Raw genomic sequence first — 24,998 nt, 5'->3', positions numbered from 1 at the left:
ATGGAAAGAGGAAAGGAAAGTCTGTTAAGCTTGACAACAGCTGAGTTGTGAAGCAGTGACATCTGCACCATCCATGATCAGTGTAATAGAAGTAACTATATATTGTCCTCATTACAGACAACCATGAGGGATCTATCTCAGATGCTGAAGAAAATGCCCCAGTATCAGAAGGAACTAAGCAAGGTATTGGCAGTCTCAAAAATTAACTTTATCGAATAACTGGACTGGGTTTTCTCACCTTACAGCTCACTGGCTTGTAATAAAATTATATCCACGATAGTGCAAAGGAATACCACTATAAATATAAACCAAAATTGTTTTTGTGCATTACTTTCAAGGATGTTGGTACATTGGTGTTTTTGTTTTGCAGTATTCCACCCATCTTCATCTTGCTGAAGATTGTATGAAGCACTATCAGGGCACTGTGGATAAGCTGTGCCGAGTTGAACAGGTGAGACGGTAAACCCATTGGGGACTGTAGACCCATGTTAAATAAAATGTGATTCAGTGTTTTCCATCAGCCCCATTAACACATGAGGATACCTTTAATTGCTAGCCTCACATTTCTTAGATGAAAGTGAGTGTTCCTCAGGGCTCTGCTAAAATACCGTTTGGGTCACTGATGACCATTTCTCATTGCGCTTGGTATCCTCTTCCCAATGCCGCCTCCACCCCACCTCTCCCTAAATGACCTTTGTCTGTCAGCCTGTGGGATATTCTTCCCTTGATTAAACCTGAATACAGAATGTTTGATGCCCACAGCTCACCAACAAAACAGAGGCAATTTTATCAACTCCCCAGGTGGGAAACCCTCAGGATCAGGTAGAACGCCGGTTTTACACTGCGCCCAATAGTACTCTACTTTAAAGGAAGAACTGAAGTTATATTATTTCTAAGATTCCTTTAAAATAATGAAATATCCCACAGGACTATCACTGCAGTATAAATTTCATTAAAGTTTTTCGGGTCATATTGACATTGCCAAGGCAGCCAAATACAACAGGCATTTTTAAGTTGTAATATTTTAAATTCCAGTGTTCTGCATTACTAGGCTCAGTGACGCCCTCCAGTCTGCCCCACTAACATTCTAATCACACATCTTATTCCTCTCCTTCCACCCCACCAATTTTCACACCCCGTCTCCTAAACAAACTAGGGTAGCTCTTGACTTTGTGCAATAGTGTGAAACAGATTATTGCAAGTCGGCATTGGACTTGAAGAGAAAGTAAAAATCGGAGGAGATGTAAAAAGGCTGCCAACCTGCTACCACCCGACTCTCACACGACCACGCTGCTGGTGCTCATGCTGATTTACTGTTTCGCAAATCATTGTTTATGTGCGAAGAGAGACTGTGAGAATAGCAGCAAGCAACAGAAGGTGGCAAAACCAAGCCCTTTCCACCTGACCATCACACAGCAGTGCTGACTCCATAGTGATGGGTAGGAGGGAAATGCACCTCAAGCCTTTATGTTTGATTTTTAACAAGAATATTGGTGGTGAGAATTAAACTTGCAAAAGTAACAATGTTAAATTTCTATTTTCATCACTGCAATTATTTTCAGTACAGTCTCATCTTAAATTGTGCAGCTAAACTGAAAAGTGCACTGCAATATTGTCTACTGCTGAGTACCACAGCCTAAAACACAAGGTACACACTTCTATGCCCTGTTCTTCCATTTAGTTACCCTATGTCCAGTCCAGCTGATGCATCACTCAAATTTTGCACTTCAGGCAGAATTTACATCTGACAAGTGACCAGACATGTGGGAAAAACTTTCAGAGAACAATTACAGCCTGAGGTAGTTTACAGGATCTGAGCAATTAGATTGCTTGCAAAATGAGGCATTCAATAAATGTTGCAAATGTTATTTTTTGAAAGGATTTGGCCATGGGTACGGACGCCGAGGGAGAGAAGATCAAGGATCCAATGCGAGCTATTGTTCCCATACTGCTGGACAACAACGTTTCTACTTACGACAAAATCCGCATCATCCTTCTCTACATCTTCCTTAAGAATGGTGAGTGAGAAAAGCTAACATCAGAAACGCAGCCTGTGCGCCTGAAGCCTTAACACTTGAGCAAGCACTGTTTCCATCATAGGATAAAGTCAAAGTGCTACCCCGATGTTCAACACTGTCAACGACACATGGTGTGCGTTTCTGCCAGGTTACTTGATGAGATGCCCTATCGTCCATTGACAGACGTGGTCTGCTGGCAGTGAGTAAACAAGCTCGCTGGTAACACAGGAGAAAATGGCAAGGTTGGAATGAAGGATGTATCATAATTTGTTCAGTCACCTTTCTGGCCAAAGGTGATGGCGTTGAGGAAAGAAGTTGATTGAGAAATTGAAATAACCAAGGGTTTTTATTTCAAACCAAGTATTTGTTATAACAAAGTCAATAACAGCTGCGAGAAGCACACCTATTACATTCACATCAGATGGAGCCATATACATCTGTGCGGGACTCATATAATGCCTATGTGGGTGATATAAGCCTGGTTGCTGGACGTAAGAGCATTAAAGAACATGGAGGAAAGGCATGGAATTGGAATGAAAAAGATAGGGCTGGCTTAGCTAACATAGTGGGAGAGCAGGCTCAATGAGTCAAATGCCTAACCCCATTCTAATGCACCAGCCCTGCAGTGGCTGGTTGCTCTGCATGCATGTACAAATCTGGGCACTCAAAAGGATGTTCTCAAATTATTTTTTGACTTTACCTCCTCTCCTTTCAGAAGCTTCCCTATACCACATATCTTTGTCACGTAATGGGCTGGGGACTATTCTTGGGACTTCTGTTCATTTGTTTTGAAGCTTGCCCTGGGAATGGTTGTGCTTCCTTCCTGGGTGGACATAGTTTCTACTTGGTATCTCTCCTCTGTGGCACAACTCACAGTGGCGATCAGGGGAACAAGGATACGTCCCTCTTTCCACGCTAATCCGACGTTCCATCTGAAATGTGAGAGATTTTTGGAGAGGCACATCAGCATAGCAATGATGCTGGACTTTCTTTGTTAAAGAATAAGAATTTCAAGTTGAACCTATCTTTTCTTTCTGGTTCTAAATTAGGAATCACTGAGGAGAATCTGAACAAACTGATTCAACACGCTCAGATCCCACCCGAGGACAGCGAGATTATTAACAACATGGCCCACCTGGGAATCCCCATCATCACAGACGTATGTTATTCTGTTTAATTAACATCGCACCAGTTGTGTGCTGAACAACCAGCTTGGAAACAATTTTAATTATCGCTCCCATTTCAACTTTTCTAGGATTTTGAATCCTCAAAATTACAAGACTATTTCTGAACGATTAGATTGTGTCGGGTTCTTTGAGAAAGCTTAGTATTAAAGGTATTTATGATGAGCCTTATTACACCAGCATGTAAGTCCCACCAGAATTTAGTTCTGTGATAAGGGATGTACTATTATGAAGCTTTCCCCTGCTTAGAAAGTCAGTTTTCTCTTTCCAAATGCCATGAGCTCCATATTGTTACCATGATATTGCGAGCAGCTACATAACAGAGCACATGTGCTTTGATCACAAACCTAGCAATGGTGATGTAGCACAAATGAGAAGCTAGATAAGGACATGGGGGCTGGGAGAAAGGAGGAGGAGGACATATTGATAGAGTGAGATGAAGTAAAGTGAGAGGAGGCTCATGTGGAGCATGTTCAGCCAAATGCCCTGTTTTTGTGTTGTAAAATTCGATGTAAACCAGGAATTGGTTCGTAGGCCAATGCTATTTTGTCTGCAGATGATTAGCAAGTTAATTCTATGACACCTAACAGCTACAGTGAAAATTATGTGTACAGCACAGTAGCACTAAATGAAGCCTTCAGGTTTACTCTAATTGTTGGTTTGAAATCCAATGACCTAGATTCTGAGGACAGTGCCAGAGTATGCAGCCTGATTGAATAGAAGAGAGAGGATGAAGATGGTGAACTAAGCAGAATCTAAATAGAGACAAAATGAGTAGGAAAGCATATTTAAAAGAGAAGCATCAAAAATGATCACCCAAGAGCGTAAGTGGGGAAAGATTATAACAGGTGCTTTTGGTTTTTAATTTTATGTTTCAGTCAGTGAATTTTTGTTCACTAGGTTAACAGATTTTGCAGTCAATAGCCATTATCAACACCTAGTGTTCGTATATCATCCAATAGTCAAGTGCCAAGTAAATCTTGCTCGACTCATCCCCTACTTCACCAGTGCCTGCGCGGCAAGAGGATGGAAGATGTGTGATTAACTTTCAGTTCATTTTCATACACATATAACAGAGTACCATCTGCAGTGAATGAGTAATGATTATAAGAAATTTCCGGTGGGTTTTGAGGTTGTGTTTGATTGCTGGGAAAATATTGAGTTGGATTTTGGAAGTGATAGGGTGGGTTGGAGGTGGTGGGGGGATGGTGTAGGGTGCGGTGTGGATGGCGAGCTGTCAGAGTTTGCTGCCACCGCCCCTCTGAACCTGACCGCACCTTCAGGATGTTGGACAGATTGATGTGGAAATCTGGAAGTTGCAGCTGGTCTCTCAATGTCCCACCACAGGCTGTGCTGTGGCCCCCACCCACCACCACCCCTTCAAAGCTGGCAATCATTGAATCAGTGAGAATTTCAGCTTTCCCACTCCTACAGTTGGAAACCTCGTCAAAAGTTACACCTTGTTAATCAGGTGCTGTGGTCTTTAAAAATTGATGAACGACAAAACTGGCCCTTGAAAAAATAACTTATGTTTCATGGAGTGCTGTTATCTGATTAATTAGTAGATTTTTGAAGCTAAATTTTTAATATTTTCTTTTTAAAAAGTACTTTTAACTTCAACCTTCATTCTGTGTGCATGTCACAATCATAAATTTGCTCTATTTAAACATCTTCAAAAGTGATTTTATTTCACTGCTTTTTGTTTTTTATTTGTCTGTGTCTGTGCAAATCCTTCCATGTGATTGGCTGCTTGGGCAGCCTGATGACATCACTGCACCTCCATGCTGGGGATTCCCAGTAAAGCATGTTTCAGTATCACTGCACAGCATTAAGAGGTGAAATTCTCGCCACAGAGATTGCTTGGCCTCTCAGTAGGGTGTACTTTGAGGCCAGTGTCGAATGCTGTTGCTTTGCTGCAGACTCCAAAACTGGGGCTTATGTACCCAATGTAGATAATAATTTCAACATTGCATTTTAAGAAAGTGACAAACTTTGCATGTTAAGACATGTACCAGAAATCTTCAAATCATATTAAACTTTTAGCACTCGTCAACACTAAAGAAATGTTTAAAAATGGTCAAATAAATGTACACTTTCCAATGTTAGTAAGAAAGAATTCACGTTCTGTTCTTGGTGTTCAGTCAACTCTACGTCGTAGGAACAAGCCAGAGCGTAAAGAGCGTATCAGCGAACAGACCTATCAGCTCTCTCGATGGACACCACTCATAAAGGACATGATGGAGGTTGGGGCCTTTTGTTGACTCAGTAAACAACAAGTAACAATTCTATTTGATGGATAATTTAATGAAAATGGTTTGACTGCTCCTGGAAAATCACCCAACCAAATTTACCTTGGCAATCAAAGTCCAATTTTGGCTGAAGATCCGAATTCTTTGGTTTTAGATGAGACAGTTATTCCATGTCAGTAAGTTTGGACTCTCCCTACAGTTTTCCTAAATTCATTGCCTAGATGCTCCAACTCCAAATGAACCAACATTGTCTAAATGAGGGAAAGTGGGAAGGCTCAAATATTTCCTAATCGGAATGTGGACTCGGATTGTCTGAAAATCTTCCCATCCATCTGACTCCCTATGATTTAAGGGAAGTCTTTAAAGGATTGAAGAGGAGTGACACACTCCAAAGCACATAAAGTAGCAATGTTATTCCCAAGATGGATTATGTTCTGGGATTCAGCATAATATTCTCATTGCACAGTAAGATGTTTGGAACTTATATACAGTACACACTTCCATGGATGCAGAAGTTATGATAGCATGGTAGCATATTATGATAGACCCAAAGGCCTGTCAGAACTCATCTAACTTAATGTAAATAAAATTATATGACAATGATGGAAATCTGAATCAGAAACCGAACAGCCTGATAATACACAACAGGTTAGTAAGTGTCTGTGGCGAGAACAGACAACTAACATCTTAGACTCACCCCTTTTTCAGAACTGAGAAACAAAAGGCAAATGAGCGCATTAACGGAATCAAATAAAGGGATGAGGGAACAAAAACAGAGAGGCAGAATTGTTGGATGATGTATCAGATCATTTCAGTCAAGTAATGGAAAGTGTAAACTAAATTTAATAGTGGAAGACTTAGGGAAAATACGTGAAAATGTAGTAACCTGGGGATGAGGTTTGCAATAAAAGTTACAGGAAATCCACCAACTCTAAATGAGATACAAGGGGTCAGTGAGAAGGGCATAATGGCACTGCTAGCATTGTGTCTTGATGAAATCTGCCATCCTTACCCAGACCTACATGTGACTTCAGATCCACATCAAGGTCTGCTGCTTTGAATAACTGCCCTCTGAAATGGCCTAGCAAGCCACTCAGTTCAAGGTCAATTAGAGATGCTGACCTTGCCAGTGACGCCTGTACCCATGAAAGAATAAATCAAGTTCCACAAAACACAGGCAGTGACTTTAACTGTGAAGAAAGTGGAGAGCAGAGTTAAAACCTGGGGCAGAAGTTTCTGCCTGTTAGGTGGGCCGATCGGGAGTGGGCACAGAGCCAATCGCTGCCCGCGATCGGCTGTGCGCCGCCATTTTACGTGGGCCATGGATGAGGTTTCCTGAAAAACGCGAGGGCCGCTTGGGCTCATCACCTGCCCACCAACCTTAAAGTTGGACGGGCAGCCCTGATAATTATCTGAATTGGTTTTTTATTGGCCTTAACAGGCCTTTGAGAGTTTGCCGGGCGTGCAGCCACATCTGGCGTGCGCCCGCCGAGCAAGAGATCTGAACGACGCGTGGTGACGTCGGGATGCGTGCCCGACGTCACCACACGTCATTTTATGCGTTGGCATGCGGGGCCTACCCCCGCATGTCAACATGAAAATTCTCCCCCTGAAGTTGCTGAAGACCAGAGAGCTGCAAAATGCCTATGGGAGAGATCATACGACCATAAGACATAGGAGCAGAAATTAGGCCATTCAGCCCATTGAGTCTGCTCCGCCATTCAATCATGGCTGATAAGTTTCTCAACCCCATTCTCCCGCCTTCTCCCCGTAACCTTTGATCCCCTTACCAATCAAGAACCTATCTATCTTGGTCTTAAATACACTCAATGACCTGGCCTCCACAGCCTTCTGTGGCAATGAATTCCATAGATTCACTACTCTCTGGCTAAAGAAGTTTCTCCTCATCAGTCAGTCTAGATAGTGAGTTTTAGCAGCTTACGGTGTCATGAAGGGCAATATGGTATAAAAGGGACAGTGGTGACATAGATACACAATTGGCTGAGTAACAGGAAACAGCAGGTAATGGTTAATGAACATTTTTCGGGCTGGAGGAAGGTTTGTAGTGGAGTTCCCCAGGGGTTGGTATTGAGACCCTTGCTCTTCTTATTAATGGTCTAGATCTTGGTGTGCAGGGGACAATTTCAAAGTTTGTGGATTATATGAAACTTGGAAGCATTGTAAACTGTGAGGAGGACAGTGTAGAACTTCAAAAGGACAAAGGCAAGTTGGTGGGATGAACGGATATGTGGTGGATGAAGTTCAATGCAGAGAAGTGTGAGGTGATTCATTTTGGTAGGAAGAATATGAAGAGACAGTATAAAATAAAGGGTAGAATTCTTGGGGGTGCAGGAGCAGAGGGACCTGGGTGTATATGTGCATAGATCATTGAAGGTGGCATGACAGGTGGAGAAAGCAGTTAATACAGTATCCTGGGCTTTATTAATAAGGCATAGAGTACAAGAGCAGGGAGGTTATGCTGAACCTGTACAGGACACTAGTTAGACCTGAGCTAGAGCATTGTGTACAGTTCTGGGTGCCACACTATAGGAAGGATGTGAACGCATTGGAGAGAATGCAGAAGAGGCATACAAGAATTGTTACAGGGATGAGAAACTTCGGCTATGAAGATATATTGCAGAGGTTGGGACTGTTCTCCTTGGAGAGGTGAAAGCTAAGGGGAGATTTGAGAGAGGTGTTCAAAAATCATGTAGGGGCTAAATAGAGTAGATATGGAGAAGTTGTTCCCACTCGTAAAAGGATCAAGAATGAGAAGGCACAGATTTAAAGTGATTTGCAAAAAAGCAAGTGTGAGTGGTTCGAGTCTGGAATGCACTGCCTGGAAGTGTGGTGGAGGCAGGTTCAAACGAGGCATTCAAGAGGGCATTAGATGATTATTTGAATAGGAACAATGTGCAAGGGGTTGGGGAAAAAGCAGGAGAATGGCACTGAGTCATAATGCTCATTTGGAGAGCCAGTGCTGACACGATAGGCTGAATGGCCTCCTCCTGCACCATAACAATTCTGTAATAACCAAGCTCGATGCTGTCCTTGTGCACCATGCACGCTTTCTAACTTGGCAGCCATTTCCTCCCCGGGCTTGCGGCTCTAAAACTACTTGTACTGTCCCTTTTTATTGACCTTGCTGAGATCAACGAATTCAGCACTAATTGGGAAATAAACCTGGACTTTAAGACTTATCCCTGCTGCGAAAGCTTGCTTTTACCTATAAAACAATTGGGAGGAAAGTGCGGCAGAATGATTTAAGTAGGAGGCTGTAGTGTGTCTTGTCATAAAGATTCTTGGTTCCATTAATGAGCCGCAAGCCATTGCTCATTTCAGCAGTAATGTTGAATTATCATGGGGCTTTACTCTGTTAGAAACAAAATGCAATTGTGCAATTAGGTGTAGAACCTGAATAAAACAGCACTATGGGGAATAGTATTGATTCTTCAGAGTAATTATGCACCAAGGCAGAAAAATGATGTGTGACTTCCTTTGCTCAATGATTAATATTCACCCTGAATATTTCTTCTCCAGGATGCCATTGATGACAAATTGGACACTAAACATTACCCATACATCTCTGCCCGTTCTACTGCCTCTTTCAGTGCCACTGCAGTCAGGTATTGACTCTGTACATTGTTTAAATTAACTACTTGTTACGTGTATTGCTGATATGTTAATAGGACATGTGTTATTGTTCTCTCTGCTCTACTGCTGACTCTGATAACCTACAAAGACCTATGTGGGTGTTTAGGGGCTTAAACTAATTTGCAGGAAATTTGATTGAAAGTAGACTTGTCTCCTGTAATTATAGGTGGTATTTAATGATGATTTAATAATTTATGTTGTCAGATTTGCTTTATTGCATTCCAAACTGTTTTGTGGCAGACCTACTTCAAACACAACTCTATAAAACACAAGTAAAAGCTTGCAGGGATTATTTTAGTCAAAGGATGAAAGCAGGTGCTCAATGGGTGCTGATGCCTGTTTGAAAGTCCAGCTTTTGTGGGCAATTTTGGGTCTAATTGCTGATTGCCATAATTCAAACTTGCCTGGAAGGTGCTAAACCAGAAACCTGCATGATTAGCACTCAAGTGCTGATTAGAAGCAATTTTGTGGAACAGTATAATGTGGGCTTCACTCATCAACTTCCACTGGAGGTGTGGGATGCACTGGCTGACACACAGCAGCACATTTCAGGAAGACTTAGGGACTGAAGGAGAGGGAGCATGTGTTCTCGAATGTGGCACTGGAGGTTCTTGTGGAGGCGATCCAGAGTAGGAGGGGTGCCTTGTACCTTTAGGGGCAAAGGAGCCCTCCTGGTCTTTCTCCTCCAACAGCTGCTCTGCCAGGCCTCATGTCCTTCTTTTATTCCTCTTGCAGACCAAGGGCAGACCCTAGCAAGATGGCCATGGAAAATCATTCCCCTTCTCCTGGTGATTCCTATAAGATGTTCAGTAAGATAGAATTTTTTTTTTCTTTATTCTTTCATGGGATGTGGGTGTTGCTGACAAGGCCAGCATTTGTCACCCATCCCTAATTGCCCTCGAACTGCGTGGCCTCACAAGCCTTGAGGGCAGGTAAGAGTCAACCACGTTGCTGTGGGTCTGGAGTCACATGTAGGCCAGACCAGGTGAGGACAGCAGGTTTCTTTCCCTAAAGGACATCAGTGAACCAGATGGGTTTTTACAACAATTGACAATAGTTGTCATGGTCACCATTACTGAGATGAGCTTTTCATTCCAGAGTTATTAATTTAGACTGGGCCTCTGGATTACTAGTCCAGTGACATTACCACTATGCCACCACAGCACTGACGCTTTTTATGTGAAGACCGCAAGAGAACATCATAATAAGTATTGATAGAGCTTTGGTGAAGTCTTGAAATGTTTCAGAACATCTCCCAGTGTTTTTCAAAGGTCCTCTTCAAACCTCCAGCAGCAAATGAATGATAGGAGGTTTCAAGTAGTGCTTTCAATCCTCAGCAAAATTAAACAAAAATTTGTTTAATCCCAAGCAGCTGGTGACTGTTAGAAGCAGGTGTTTGGGTCAAGCGCTAGACACCAAAATACCATGCAACCTTATTAATGAGCAAGCAGGCAAATAAAATGGCAGTCAGCCTCTTATCCTTTGTCTGACTGTTCTGAGCGCAGTCTTCAACTCCTTTACCAATATGGCATCTTATGCTGAATATGGGCTAAACTGGTTTTACAGCTCAAGACCTTATCTCAGCCACCTCTGAGGCATTTTAATGCCTGAAGGAGCTGGCAGAATTATTTGCATTGCATTATTGTCAGCAGTAATCCTGTGTGCTATCCAGAGCTGGGACTTTGTTCTGGTATCATTCATGTGTCTCCATCAATCCTTCCAATGAGCAGAAAAAGAGAAGAAGAAATAAACCTCACCGCAGTGGGGAAATGTGAGTAGATAGGAAAATCTAAAGAAATATAAGAAATAAGAACCTTCAAAGTAAAATTTTTCATTACAGAAGGAAAGGGCTTGCAATTATATAGTATATTTCATTACAGCAGGACATCCCAAAGCACTTTATAATCAAATACTTTCAAACTGTATTAAGATAGAAAATGTGGCAGTCAATTTGGGCACAGCAGAGTCCCAATAATAGCAGCGAGATAATGATTGAATTATTTGTTTAGTGATGTTGGTTGAAGGATAAATGTTGAGCAGGACACCGGGAGAATTCCCCTATTATCCTTTAAATAGTGTCGTGGGATCATTTCCCTTCGTCTGAGAGGGTAGACGGAGTTTCGGTTTTCATATCTCACCCGAAAGACAGCACTTCCAACAGTGCAACACTCCCTCAATACTCTACAGAAGCGTCAGCCCTCGGGGGAGTTTGGGGGGGGTGGGGTGGTGTTGGGCGTCGGGCGGGGCAGGTGTCAGGTCAGGTCAGGTCGGGTCTGTGGGTGCAGGTGAGAGTTGGGCCAGGCAGGTGGGAAGTGGGGCGAAGAGTCCCGTTGGGGGGTGGGGGTAATTCCATGGATTTGGGAATTCCTGTTGGGTGTTGTAGTCCCTTTGGGGTAGGGGGATAGGTGGGGTGTTTTGGGGAGACCCCTGGAGGGAGGGGTCAGTGGGGTGGGGGAGTCCTGTGGGTCAGTACAATAGTTATCCAAAAGTTAGAAGAGGTTTTAATTCTTCCAACTTTTTTTGGTAGCTATTGATGTAACCCAGTTGGAATCTTCGGATTTAAATTGCATTTTTGGATGGTTCCCAGTGCAGGGCAATTGCCCAGACGAAGTTTGCACTTCCGGACAATTGCCATGCAAACCATAGCTGGGAACGTCTGAAGGGAATCCCCAGTGCATCTTTGGGGTACCCACCCAATACAATGCCCTGGAGCTCGGAGGTTACGGTCCCATATGATTACTAAAGCTTAAATGAAAAGGCATAAAAGATAGCAAGTAGGAAGCAAAACAAAACTGAAGCACAGAAGAGAAAATGGAGGAGAATGAGTGAAAAGAGAAGGAGAGTAGAGAAGTGAACAAGAGAAATAAAGGACCAAAGGAGGTATCAAAGAACAAAAAAGATGGGAGAATAGTCTAAATTTTGTGCTTTTCGACTTTGGATACATTTACTGGGGAGAATCATCCCTAAATCTGATATATTGAATCCAAGAGTGATTCTCTGGAACAGTACCCACTTTCACATGATCATTTTAGGGGTATGATGTTGGGATAGTTTTGCAGTGTTAACCTTCATGGAGGTGGACTCTGCCAAAGCATGTGACTGTCGATTGTAACAAATTAAGAATTTTAACGTTACTCTAAATGTTTTTTGTGTAGTGCCCGATATGGCCACTGGCATAAGAATAAAACCCCAGGAGAGTACAGAACAGGGCCACGCCTCATCATCTTCATCATTGGAGGTACCTCATTCTCTGAGATGCGCTGTGCTTATGAGGTCACACAAGCCAATGGGAAATGGGAGGTGCTAATAGGTAAGTATTGCAAAGAATCAGCTATCACTTTATTAGCTGTGGTAAGTCAGTTTAAATACATTTTCTTCAAATTATTGCTTCATGTAATCAAATTAAGTATTATAGCCTTCCATTTGCTGTATAATGTATGCTCAACTGTTAGCTGTAATAAGAAAATGGATGCTTAATGTTGTCTGTGTAACTAGTAGTGTTTTGGTGCCTATGTGCTTTGCTTTTCTCTTGAATGTTAGTTTATGTGCTTATTATTGCTGCTGTTGTTATGCTGTTACAAACCTGTTAACCACAATTGTTTTCTGCTCTCTCTAGAAGTGGTTGTTCTGTGGCTATGTGTAAGCTTGTTTGAGTCCTTCCTTTGCTTCTGGGTTCTCTGCCTTGAGGCTTTGGTCAACCCTTGGTCAAGGCTATGGCCTACTCTGGGCTTCAAGGCAGTTTATTTGAATTCCCCTGAATGTCTTCAGCTTGGGGAGGAAACCCAGTAAGAACTGAAAGACGCAAACCTTGTGTAAATTTGCATGTATATGTATCCTACACTTGTTTCCTCTTCCCAGGAAAGTTAATACGGGCATAAATTGGCATGTTGTAAGGGTGTTAGCTGGCCTCTGTTCTCTCACAGGTTCTACCCACATTATAACTCCTACAAAATTTCTCATGGACCTGAGACACCCGGACTTCAGGGAGTCCTCTAGGGTTACATTTGAGGATCAAGCTCCCAAAGAGGAGTGAAAAAGGCAAATAAAAAGTAAAACGTCAAAAAAGAAACTCTTCTCTTTCGAAGGGTTTTCTTTCTTTACCAAAACATTTCTTTCACAACTGCATTATTCTAAATATCTTCTAGAGTAATGAACTGTCTGTACAACTTGTAACTTTTTAAGCAAAAGCTATGAGAAAAAGATTAAAATTATTATTTAATAAATGTAATATTTTTGCAGTTCAAACTTTTCTACTTAACCCTTTGAATACTATTAAGATTTTTCAGGCATTTTTCTTGCACACAAAATAAAAAAATGACATCCAGTCTGGTCAGACTTTTAATAGGAATATTAAATGGCAAAAAAAAATAAACCCACACATTGAAAAAATGACTTCTGTTTTGAAAGTAAATTTAAAAACGTGTATTTCTGCAGAGAAATGCCACTGAAAAGGGTTAATGCAAATGTTTATCTAAAAAGATCTTCCTTACAGTAAAAATAAATCTTGTGATAAGATGTCTTGTTAAAAATGTAGCTCTTTTCTAGATTTTAAAATCTTCAGTTAAAGTTCTCATTCTAATAAAATAAAATATTTGTGAATTCTAGTAATTATTTACAATTATTAAATCTGCAGTATTCCTTTGCCTCCAATTTCAAAGTAGTGTCATCAGCAGTAGCAGTAGTTGCCATATCATTGATTGATTGTTTTTAGACAAGACAGTATTTAGATGCTGCAAAGACATTCAAAGACTATGCAAACACAAAGTTAAGTTCTCGTAGGTAGATTGGATAACTGAATTCAATACACCAGGAAAAGAGGTACTGCATTTTTAAGACTTTATTTTAAAAAGCTACATTAATTCGGTTCATGAATATAATTTGCATTTTCCACCAATCTAAAATGTATTATGTCTCACAACTGCAGGATCAACACATATCCTCACTCCTCAGAAGTTACTTAACTCCTTAAAGAAAATGAATAAGCCAGATGAAGAAGCCAGCAGTTAAGAGTGAAGCCATACATCAAGACGTTCACACACTCTTATTCACAAATGTTTCCTTCCCAATGAGGAGAATATTATTATCTGTGAAGTTTTGGTGTTGCAACCTTTGTAATTCAACATGTATGCATTGAGCTAAAAAATAAGGCTAGTGAACTTAGCTAAACCTGTTTAACAATGGATGCAACGTTTTGAAATGAATGAAAAGCTACATAATACTGTAATTACCAAATCTTATAAGGATGCTCTGAGTACTGCTAGGACGTGTGTAAATGGTAGAGTTATGTTTGTTTATTTCGTGTACATTTTTATTAGTGGAGGAACAAGTTGCATGAGGTTGATTTTCAATGAATAAACAGCAATTCCAGCATACACAGAGTTAGAATTGGTAAGACTATGAATGAGAAACATTTCATTAATAGTCTTCGACCACGCAGCATGAGATTGATCATTTAATATTCAATGCAATGCTGCCTTTGGAGACTGCTACATCCCAGAGGTAGAACACAGTTCATCCCAATCTGCTTCGGACCAAGGGTTATGGAAATTATGTATGACAAAATGGTGTGAGATCATTGAATAGCTTTCCGTTGAAGATGGTATTTGAATCAAAATTCTTGAACACATTCCTCCACTAATTTTCAAACTGAAGTATTCCTCATCTTTAATGTGTAGTGTCAAAGTCATGCTTGCAAAAAGGGCCAATGGTATTTCAGTATTGTATTTAGTAAAATGCCGTTTCATTGGTTAGTATCGACGTAAACATTATGCACTGAGATGTGTAGTGTGTATGCAATTTGTTGCTGTATAGTCCACTGGTGAAAATGTGAAGTAGCCCCCTTTAATTTATAAGCGTCTATGCCCTGTGTCTGTGTTGTTGTGTTAAGCTTGTTTGTGGTTATTGAGGAAATTTTTCTTCTGGGCATTGCTACATCTTCCATTTGTTGAAAGGCATATTACCTACCGGCCTCTGCTTGTTCAGTTACCAGAGCAAAGGCTGTGTGATGCACTGACTGCTTTGTGATGCAAAGAGCTTATTTTGCTGTTGTATACGATCACCGTGTCGTCATATTTATATTGAAGTTATTTATCTGAGAATTTAGTCTGTCTTGATCCCATGTCCCTTTAAAATAAATCAAATTCTGCATTTAAAGTGTTCAAGCACAAACTGTACTTCATGGTACTGATACTGAAATGGACAAATAAATTGAATCTGATGAGATTGCTTGTAGAATTGGTCACTGTAATATTTCTCTTGTCTTGTTGAATGGCACAAAATGTCTGAACAGCCTCCTACAATAAAAGTAACCCTGGGATGACTTCATGATTGTATTGCTAGATCTTCAAAAGACCCAACAAAGACGCCTGTCTTCAATCCCTGCTTTCACATTTAGACTTCTACCCAAGGATGCTTTGCAATATTACACGGACCAACTCCAGATACTTGATCATTGGAAAACCAATGGTGCTGCAAAGGATACTCAAGTGTACCATGTGGTAGACTGACCAAAGACTGGAACTGGTTTGTGGTTTAGACTGTCCATTATTCCCAGTTGAATATAGCATATGGCAATGAAAGGTGAAACAACTTCATTTAGCTCTGTCCACTCTCAAAATCATCCCCAACCATACTTTCAGATTTTTACTGTTTTAGTACTACTTCATTTTCAAAAACTTGTCGGTCATCTTGCAAAGTGCATGATAACAAAAATAATTGTTTAAGACTGATTTGCAAGTTCAGCTCACTGCTGGGATTACAGTTCCGTGGCTGGAATTTCTGTGGTTTTACAGGACACTAATGGAGAATCATAGAATGAGGCCATTCGACCCACTGAGTCTGTGCTGGCTCTCATCTAAAGTGATCCAGCTCGATCCACTTCCCTGCCCTTTCTCTGTGGACCTGCAATTTTTCCCCCTGTCAAGTGCATATTTGAAAATCCTTTTGAAAGTCATGATTGAATCTGCCTCCACCACCATTTCAGGCAGTGCATCCACTTGCTATGTAAAAAACGTTTTTACTCAAATTACCATTGATTTTTTTATGCCAATCACCTTAAATCTGTGTTCTTTGGTTCTAGATCTTCAGACAATGGGAACAGTTTCCCTCTACTCTGTTCAGACCCCTCATGATTTTGAATACCTCTATCAAATCTCTTTTCAATCTTCTCTACTCTTAGGAGAGTAGCCCAGCTTCTCCAGTCAATTCTTGTAACTGAAGGCCCTCATCCCTGGAACCATTCTTGTAAATCTTTTCTGCATCCTCTCTAAGGTCTTCACATCCTCCCTAAAGTCTGGTGCCCAGAATTGGACACAATATTCCAGTTGTGGCTGAACTAGAACATCCTTGCTTTTGTACTCTATGCCTCTAATTGTAAATCTCACTCTCCCATATGCTTTTTTAACTGCTTTCTCAACCTGCCCTGACAACTTCAATGATTTGTGCGCACATACCCCAGGTCTCTACTATGTCCTTACACCCCTTTAGAATTGTACCTTTTATTTTGTATTGCCTCTCCTATTTATTCCCACCAAAATGTGCCACTTTGCTCTTCTCTGCATTAAATTTCATCTGCCACGTGTCTGCCCACTCCACCAGCCTGTCTGTCCTCTTGAAGTCTATCACCATCCTCCTCACTGTTCCCTAAACATCCAAGTTTTATTTCCTTTTCAGATATTGAATTAGTTCCCTGCACACTCAACCCAAGGCACTAACATAATCACGAAATAAAGTGGTCCTAGCACTGACCCCTGGGAAACCCCACCGAATACCTTCCTCCAGTCAGAAAAGAACCATCAGCTACCACACTGTTTCCTGTCCTTTAGTCAATTTTGTATCCAAGCTTCCACTGCCCCTTTTATTCCATGAGCTTCTTACTTTGCTGACAAGCCTATTAAGTGACACTTTATCAAGTGCATCTTGGAAGTCCATATGCACCACATCAACAACGTTATGTTCATAAACTCTCTCTGCCACCTCATCAAAAACTCATTAAACATGACTTGCCTTTAACAAATGCATGCTGGCTTTTCTTAATTAATGCCCACTTGCCCAAGTGACTGTTAATTTTGGCCCAGATTTCTAAAAGCATCCTCACCACCACAGACTGGTGTGTATTTGTGGGTTTTACACAAACATCCCACAGCTACTAGAGTGTTAAATAAAAAAATAAGAATAGTTCAGTTCTCCCTGTGGGATCATTTTCTGTCTTTAGTATGGAAAATAACCATTCAATTCTAAAACTCATCATTTATCTACATGCAATTGTCTAATGGACAGCACATAGTACAAGATGTCATACAGACTAACAAGTCTTCTATTGTAATGCATATCAAAAATCAGAAGGTATACTGCTTACTATGAACCACCACCTGCACCCCCTCCAATTGCATATTATCAAAACCAGCATGTCACTCACAGCAGGCATTTTAACTTCCATTTTGGAAATTTTCATGACTCTTTTTGTGTATAAAATTCACCAAACAACGAAAGGTTGTAGTTATAAGGAAAGATTTGTGAAACTAGGGCTTTTTTCACAAGTGCAGAATAGATGAGAGGAAAGCTGATCGAGGTTTTCACAATAATGTGGGCTTTTGACAAGATGCGGAAAACCTTTTCCCGCAGGTAGTAAATGGGTAAGGGGGCCTAATCTATGGCCCCCGGCGCAAGAATGAAGGGCGAGGTTAAGAGATTTGTTTTGTCATGAGAGTTGGTAGGTCATGAATATTCCACCAGAAACAGTGATGATAGCAGAACCCATAATATCTTTTAGAAACAGGTAAATAATTTAAAAAGCCAATTTTAAAAGAGTATAGAAAAGGTCTGGAAAATTGAACAAAATGGGTAGTTCTTTCAGAGTTCCAGGACAGACACAAGGCACAAAATTCTATATATGTGATGACCTTCAGAAAGCATAATTTAAGGTGACAGACTATTAGTGGGTAGCAACATGGGTGTTGCAGGAGTTTGAAAAATCCCCTTTCACTTGTCAATCTGATTGAAACGCACATAGATATGTTGAGTGCGAGAACTTTATGCTTCATGTATATTTTATGTTAAAGGATGGGAACAGTTGGACTAGCCTGACTTTAAACAATTCAATGTGACATATTAAATGTTCCTTTAGCTGTTCATTCTCTTTAATACTATTCATATTCCAGCCACAGAACAATGATAACAGTGGTGGGTAGAGTGTTTACATTTGAATGGCAGGACGATTGTGAATGCATCACTCACGGAACAGCTGAGCTTAAAGGTGGTATTTGGGCAGAAGGCTAGGGGCAGAATTTTCCCATTGTCGTGCGGTGGGGTGGGCTCCACAGGTCCGTGTGTAAAATGACGTGTGGTGATGTTGGGTGAGCATCCCGGTGTGTCACCATGCGCCATCGCGATATTTCGCTGGGCGCGCGCGCGATGATGTCCGACACACGCCCGCCATTAATTAATGGTTGGCTTAAGGCCTTTGAATGTTCAACTGGCGCCGATTTTTCAGTGCCCGTGCAATCTTCAAGTCGGCGCACGGGTGCAATGGGCAGGTGGGTAGGACACATTTGTATTAGCCTCATCCACGGGCGGGATAAGAGGGGTCATGAGTGTGCACAGTCAAGTATTTATTTTTGAAAGTTTTTCAAACTTACCTGTGTGATTGTACTGCCTCTGCAGTACTCAAAACGCATACCAGCTGCTTTGTCTGGACTCAACCTTCAGGTCAGCACTCTGCAGTGAGGAATCTTTTCTGGGCCTGCAGGTTTTAGGAAGCCTTCCCTTAGCCTGGGAATGGGAGCTGAACTGTCCACTGGAGGCAGCTCCTCTGAGGAAGAAGGGAGGGCCAGAAGGGGCAGGAGTCCAGGAATGCACATTTAGCCTCCAGGGGAGCCACCTTTGGGAGGACAGGCAGAAGGGGTGCAGGGCCAACAGGAAATCCAAGGCGGAAGAGGCCGCAGAAGATGCCACTATCCTGCTGCCAGGGTATACAGGCGGCGAAGCAGCTACCTCAATATGTCTGAGGTGCAGTGCCGAAGGAGGCTCAGTCAACTATATCTGTCAGATGATTGGCCCTGAGATCTGCGCTAACTGTGTGGGTGGACACCCCATGCCAGTGGCTCTGAAGGTCACAGTTGCCCTCCACTTCTATGCCTCTGGCTCCTTCCAGGGCTCGGTGGGTGATCTTTGCGGTGTCTCCCAATCAGCTGTCCACACTAGTGTCAAGCAGGTTAGAGTCGCTCTGTTCAGGCGTGCATTGACCTTTATCCACTTCCATTGGGACCAGGCAAGCCAGACATAGTGAACCAGAGGCTTCGTGGCCATTGCTGGCTTCCCCCGGGTCCAGGGTGCTATAGACTGCACACATGTGGCCATCAAGGTGCCAGCAGGTGAGCCCGGTGCCTTCATCAACAGGAAGGGCTTCCACTCCATGAACGTGCAGATAGTGTGTGATCACAAGATGCAGATTTTACAAGTCTGTGCAAGGTACCCAGGCAGCTCCCATGATGCCTACATCCTCAGACACTCCCAGGTGCCGGGACTCTTCAGTGCTCCAGCCCGGCTGGATGGATGGCTGCTGGGTGACAAGGGCTGTCCCCTCAGAAGGTGGCTCATGACACCTCTCCACTATCCAAGATCAGAAGCTGAGCAGCAGTACAATAGGTTCCACGCCTCCACAAGGGCTGTGGTGGAGAGAACCATCGGCCTTCTCAAGATGCGCTTCGGATGCCTGGAACGCTCAGGGGGCGCACTCCAGTACCCCCCAGATCGTGTCTCGGTGATAGTGGTTGCATGCTGCGCTCTTCACAATCTTGTGCTGGAAAGGGGGGACGCAGTGGACGATGAAGATGTAGTTGCAGTGGCTACGGCTGCACACGATGAGTCCAGCAGTGAGTCCGAGGATGAGCACGCACAGGGAAATGCTGAGGGGGTAGACGCTGACCCAGGCATACTCCAGGGAGGTGGGGACACCGGGGAGGCTTTAATCCAACAAACCTTCAGCTAGAACACCACAGATGGTCCACCAGGACAAGCCTGGGTTGTCGGCTCGATGCTCGACACCTAAGTGCAAAATCTGCCAGGTTAGCAACAGTAACTAAGGGATAAAAACAAAAAGCTAAAAGCTACTGCGGATGCTGGAAAACCAAAACAAAAACAGAATTACCTGGAAAAACTCAGCAGGTCTGGCAGCATCGGTGGAGAAGAAATCAGTCAACATTTCGAGTCTTCATGACCCTTCGGCAGAACTGAAGTATAGTTAGGAGAAAGATGAAATATAAGCTGGTTTAAGGTGGGGGGGCGGGGGGAGAGAGAAGTTGAGGGTGTGGTGATTGTGGGGATAAGCAAGCAGTGATAGGAGCAAATAATCAAAAGATGTTACAGACAAAAGGATCAAAGAGGTGTTGAAGGTGGTGATATTGTCTAAGAAAGGTGCTAATTAATAATGGAAGACAGGACACTCAAGGTACAGCTCTAGTGGGGGTGGGGTGGAAAGACTGACAGGGCATTACAGGTATAGATTTAAAAATAATGGAAATAGGTGGGAAAAGAAAAATCTATATAAATTATTGGAAAAAACAAAAGGGAGGGGGAAGAAACGGAAAGGGGGTGGGGATGGGGGAGGGAGTTTAAGATCTAAAGTTGTTGAATTCAATATTCAGCCCGGAAGGCTGTAAAGTGCCTAGTCGGAAGATGAGGTGCTGTTCCTCCAGTTTGCGTTGGGCTTCACTGGAACAATGCAGCAAGCCAAGGACAGACATGTGGGCAAGAGAACAGGGTGGAGTGTTAAAATGGCAAGCGACAGGGAGGTTTGGGTCATTCTTGCGGACAGACCGCAGGTGTTCTGCAAAGTGGTCGCCCAGTTTGCGTTTGGTCTCTCCAATGTAGAGGAGACCGCATTGGGAGCAATGAATGCAGTAGACTAAGTTAGGGGAAATGCAAGTGAAATGCTGCTTCACTTGAAAGGAGTGTTTGGGCCCTTGGACGGTGAGGAGAGAGGAAGTGAAGGGGCAGGTGTTGCCTTGTTAATAAAGCTGAATGTCCAACAAAGCACTCTTTACAGTTTTGGAAACCATACACATGCAGAAGAAAAGAGGCACCCTCAGCCAATGTGACATATCTGAATTTAATGCAAAGCAACTTATTACAAAAAAGAGACAATAGTGTTACAAATCAAATAAAATCATAAGGGCCTCATCTCGAGCCAACACAAAAGTACCAGTGAAAAACCCATGGTGTGCCTAAGGTGCCTTATGCTTTTGTTTCTGGGTGCTATGTCTTAGTGCTGCCCCACCCACTGGTAGTGCCTGCTGACTGCTGTGCTGTTGGCCTTGATGACCTTGGCAGTTGTCTTTTGGCCTGTGGAACCTGTGCTGGCCCCACTGTCAGTTCTGCAGCTGGCATCTCCCCAGGCGTCACAGCCTCACTGGATGATACGGTCACTGGGAGAGGGGTGGAGGAGCTGCCACCCTCATCCGGAGCGCCTTGAGAGGAGCTTGCAGAGACAACAGGCAGCTGCTGCGCCGACATGAGGTCGCTTCGGACCTCCCAGCTCACCGTGGATGGATGGGCACCGAGCTGGGAAACTTGATGCCCAGGCCATCTCCCACACTGGCACTGACCATCTGAAGTCAATGCCGATGTGAGGGCTTGCTGGTCCGAGCGCATCCCCACGAAGCCCTGCCGGGTCTCCTGGAGGAGCCTCTCCACAAGAGTCGCCACTCTCTCCATGGAGGACGCATGGCGCTCGGCCATGAGGCTCATTGCATCAACGATCGTCTGCATAGATTCCTCCACCATGGAGACCAAGCCAAGCATAGCCTCATGTATCTCCCCCAGGTGCTCCCGCACACCCAGCCGCATTTCCTGCGTTTGCTGTGTCGCGGGCACTCCAGAGGCACATCATCAGGCACCGACTGAGCATGTGCCTGGTCTCCTGCAGTCCTTCAACTGCTGGCGCCATGGGCACTCTCTGTCTCTGCCAGCTCCTCCAGCGACTGTGAAGTGCCCTCACCGCTGTGCCCCAGGACACTAGCCATTGTCCGAATTCCCACCGAGGTGCTAGTATCTGTGCTGGTGCCTGCCTTGCAGAAATGGTGTGATGCTGGTGAGACTTCAGGCCCCTCAGGTGTGAGAGGGGGCCTCTGCTGCTCCTCCTCCCAGCCCTGCTGTGCTGATGCTGAAAGGAAGAACAAGGACAGTGGATCACTTAACATGGAGACAATGACAAAGTGAACCCTGTCCCCCGGATCATTATGCGCTCATCCTTCCATAATCAATGGTGAAGCCATGTTGCAAAATTAAATCACTTAACATTCAGCAGTGCTATGGCTGTTGGGGGAACAATGCTGACTTCACTGTTGGGCATAAATGCCTGGCGGTGGCACCCCAGCCTCACCGACACCAGAGGACCTGGGCGCATGGCACCTCTCCAAATCCAGGGCCTTCTGTTTGAAACGGCTTAGAATGGCTAACTGCGCCTGGCCGCCGCCAGTCCTCACATGCTCTGCCGTGTTATGAGCATCCTTCTCCTGAAAAAGAGAGACGAGCATTGATTAGGGCAAATTGAACATGGACTCTTGGACTCTCTTCGTGCACGGCCCACCCCAACCAGAGTGGAACATATCAGGCCTCCAGTGCCTCCTCACCCTGCTACTTCCGAACACTAACACAAAGGTGCTAGGCCTGCTCCCAAACCCCCCCACCACCACCTGGACACATGCTGCCTACATCACATTAGGCACCACACGGTATATCCTTCCATAGCAAGGAGGCGCAAGCACGTGAAGCGCGGAGGGCAGCAGATGGTTTGTTGCCAAGCCACCTTGAAGCTCTCCTCCCACCATCTCATCACCCTGACTTGGACATGTCCTGGAGTTCAATCACAGCACCTAGGTGCAGCTCCTCCAGTTTGTCCCCACACCAGTCATGTGGGACTCAGTATAACACACACTGCGGGGGCAAAACACATCTCCTCATCACCCTCTCAGGCTGACATCAGCATGGGCAGTATCTGCTGGCCCACCCAGCAAAGGACAAATGCCAATGTTTCAATGCAGTCACAACACTCGGACTTGGCAGGGGTGGGGTGGTGGGCAGCAGAGGGGTAAGCTGACCTGCTGGGTTAAATGCCCAATGCCAACATGGTACTCACCCTTCCCGGGTGCAAAAAATCATTGAAGCGCTTTCGATACTGGATCCAGGTGCGTCGCACCATGTCGCGGGAGCTCACCATCTCCGCCACCTCCTCCCAGGCACGTTTCGTCATGTGGGGGTGCCTCCTCCTACCATCCTGGGGAACCAACACCTCCCACCGTGCTGCCACCTCCTCGAGGAGGGCAGCAAGGCAGTCATCAGAAAAACAAGGGGCACACTGGCCCCCCTCTGCTCTACCCTCCGGCCTGGCTTGTCCTGCTGGCTGTCTGCCTGCTCACCAGAAGCTCTCTGCTATGGCTTTGCACTTGCCATTTTGAGCAGCCTACAGGAGGCTGCCAGGCCTTCATTTAAAGAGGCTGCCAGTTCGCCATTGGACCCGGTGTTCTGTGCACACCCGCTGCTGCCCGCCCACTATCCTCGGGAGTCGGCAAATACACTGAGCAGGCCTTAATTGGCCCGCCCGCGTAAAATAGCGGCGCCGACATGATCGCGGGTGGTGATCGGGTCCACACCCGCTCCGCCCCCCTCTATCCCCACCACTGCCCCCCCAGCAACCGGAAAATTTAGGCTTAGGTGAATGAGGAGCTGATTAATGTGTTAGCTCTGGAAAGGGAGTTTGTCTCTCTCACAGTGACAACATAATTCAGAGGGTTACAGATTTCCATGGATGACTGTCATGATTGGGCTGGTACTGTTTTCTGTTTTGAAGATGGTCAATTTGGTTTATAAACATAAAGTATGAAAAGCACATTGGCTCTGTCTCTTACCCTAATCACATTGACCCTTGTTTGAAGTACCAAAGTTACTGTAAGAGCTCCATACACCTCCAGTGTCAATTGCTTCCTGAGATCTGTCATTTTATGATCCTTTTCACTTTGCCAATGAATAGAGATATGTAAAACATCAACTTTTTTCTAAAATAAATTCTCCTTCAAAGGAAAGAATGGCAGTTTTAAGGTTAGATTCTGAGAACTAATTTATATTTTCAAAGGAAATCATCATCAAAGTTTATTTCCTTCTCTCAATACCCAGCAATTATCTACTTCATGGATTATGACTTTGGCACTGTCGAATGAAATGAAATGTGTAGCACTTGCTTTCAACCTTTTCTTTTCAAAGAATCGGCTGCCGATTTTCTCCTCCCGAGAGGACCAACTCCCGGCTGGAACGGTTCTCAGCCCTGTCACCCAAGTGGCCATTATTCATCAACGAACCTCAACTGGAAGTATTGACAAGCTACTTAATACCAAAGAAGTCAATCTTGTTCAAGCACCCACCCCCCGCCCGCCCACCCAAACACCTCTGTCCACTTCAAGCAAGTTGCTACATAGTAATTAGGAAGAGAAATTCAAGCTGACTTTTCCCTCCTTGGGACACTGAGGCCACGTTGTGGTACTCAGTCGATAAGCTCTGAGCCATCAGGGCAGGCAGCATACTGGAGCTTTAAATTTATTTGGCTGGTTTTTTAGGAGTGTCACTATGTCTATTCCTCGTGACTGTGCCTGGACAGTGAGCATTAGTAAAGTGAGCCATTTAACTGTCTGCGCTCAGCACCCATATCTCAGCACTTCCAGCTGGGAATGCTAGATAATGAACTGCAGTGTCAACTTTGGCCTACTGCTGAGGAATGCTGTGCCTCGCCTACTAAGGCTATATCTTCTGCCAATATTGAAACCAGTTTACTCAGCTCAAAGATGGATTGATCTTAGGCCTTGATAATGATCATGGTTTGATCAAAAACCAGAGAGCTCACTGAA

The 24,998-nt window shown here is 43.8% G+C and overlaps 1 protein-coding gene across 6 annotated transcripts in view; it reads left to right on the top strand.

Moving 5' to 3' along the window:
* Positions 1-15,341, top strand: part of stxbp1a (syntaxin binding protein 1a) — a 133,794-nt gene extending 118,453 nt beyond the window's left edge. For 4 of the 6 annotated variants that reach the window (XM_078550278.1, XM_078550282.1, XM_078550284.1 and 1 more), the window contains 9 exons: positions 118-183; positions 371-451; positions 1,880-2,018; positions 3,068-3,177; positions 5,344-5,445; positions 8,992-9,077; positions 12,261-12,415; positions 13,029-13,154; positions 14,030-15,341. In XM_078550278.1, the coding sequence (XP_078406404.1) occupies positions 118-183; positions 371-451; positions 1,880-2,018; positions 3,068-3,177; positions 5,344-5,445; positions 8,992-9,077; positions 12,261-12,415; positions 13,029-13,138 (849 nt within the window). In that variant the 3' untranslated portion in view covers positions 13,139-13,154; positions 14,030-15,341. The remainder of the gene's footprint in view (positions 1-117; positions 184-370; positions 452-1,879; positions 2,019-3,067; positions 3,178-5,343; positions 5,446-8,991; positions 9,078-12,260; positions 12,416-13,028; positions 13,155-14,029) is intronic. The other 2 variants (XM_078550279.1, XM_078550281.1) reach the window with 2 other exon arrangements.
* Positions 15,342-24,998: the final 9,657 nt, after the last annotated feature.

This window comes from Cetorhinus maximus, chromosome 10 (assembly GCF_964194155.1).
Source record: "Cetorhinus maximus chromosome 10, sCetMax3.hap1.1, whole genome shotgun sequence".
NCBI classification, from domain to species: domain Eukaryota; kingdom Metazoa; phylum Chordata; class Chondrichthyes; order Lamniformes; family Cetorhinidae; genus Cetorhinus; species Cetorhinus maximus.
This window is presented reverse-complemented; position numbering and strand designations above follow the sequence as displayed.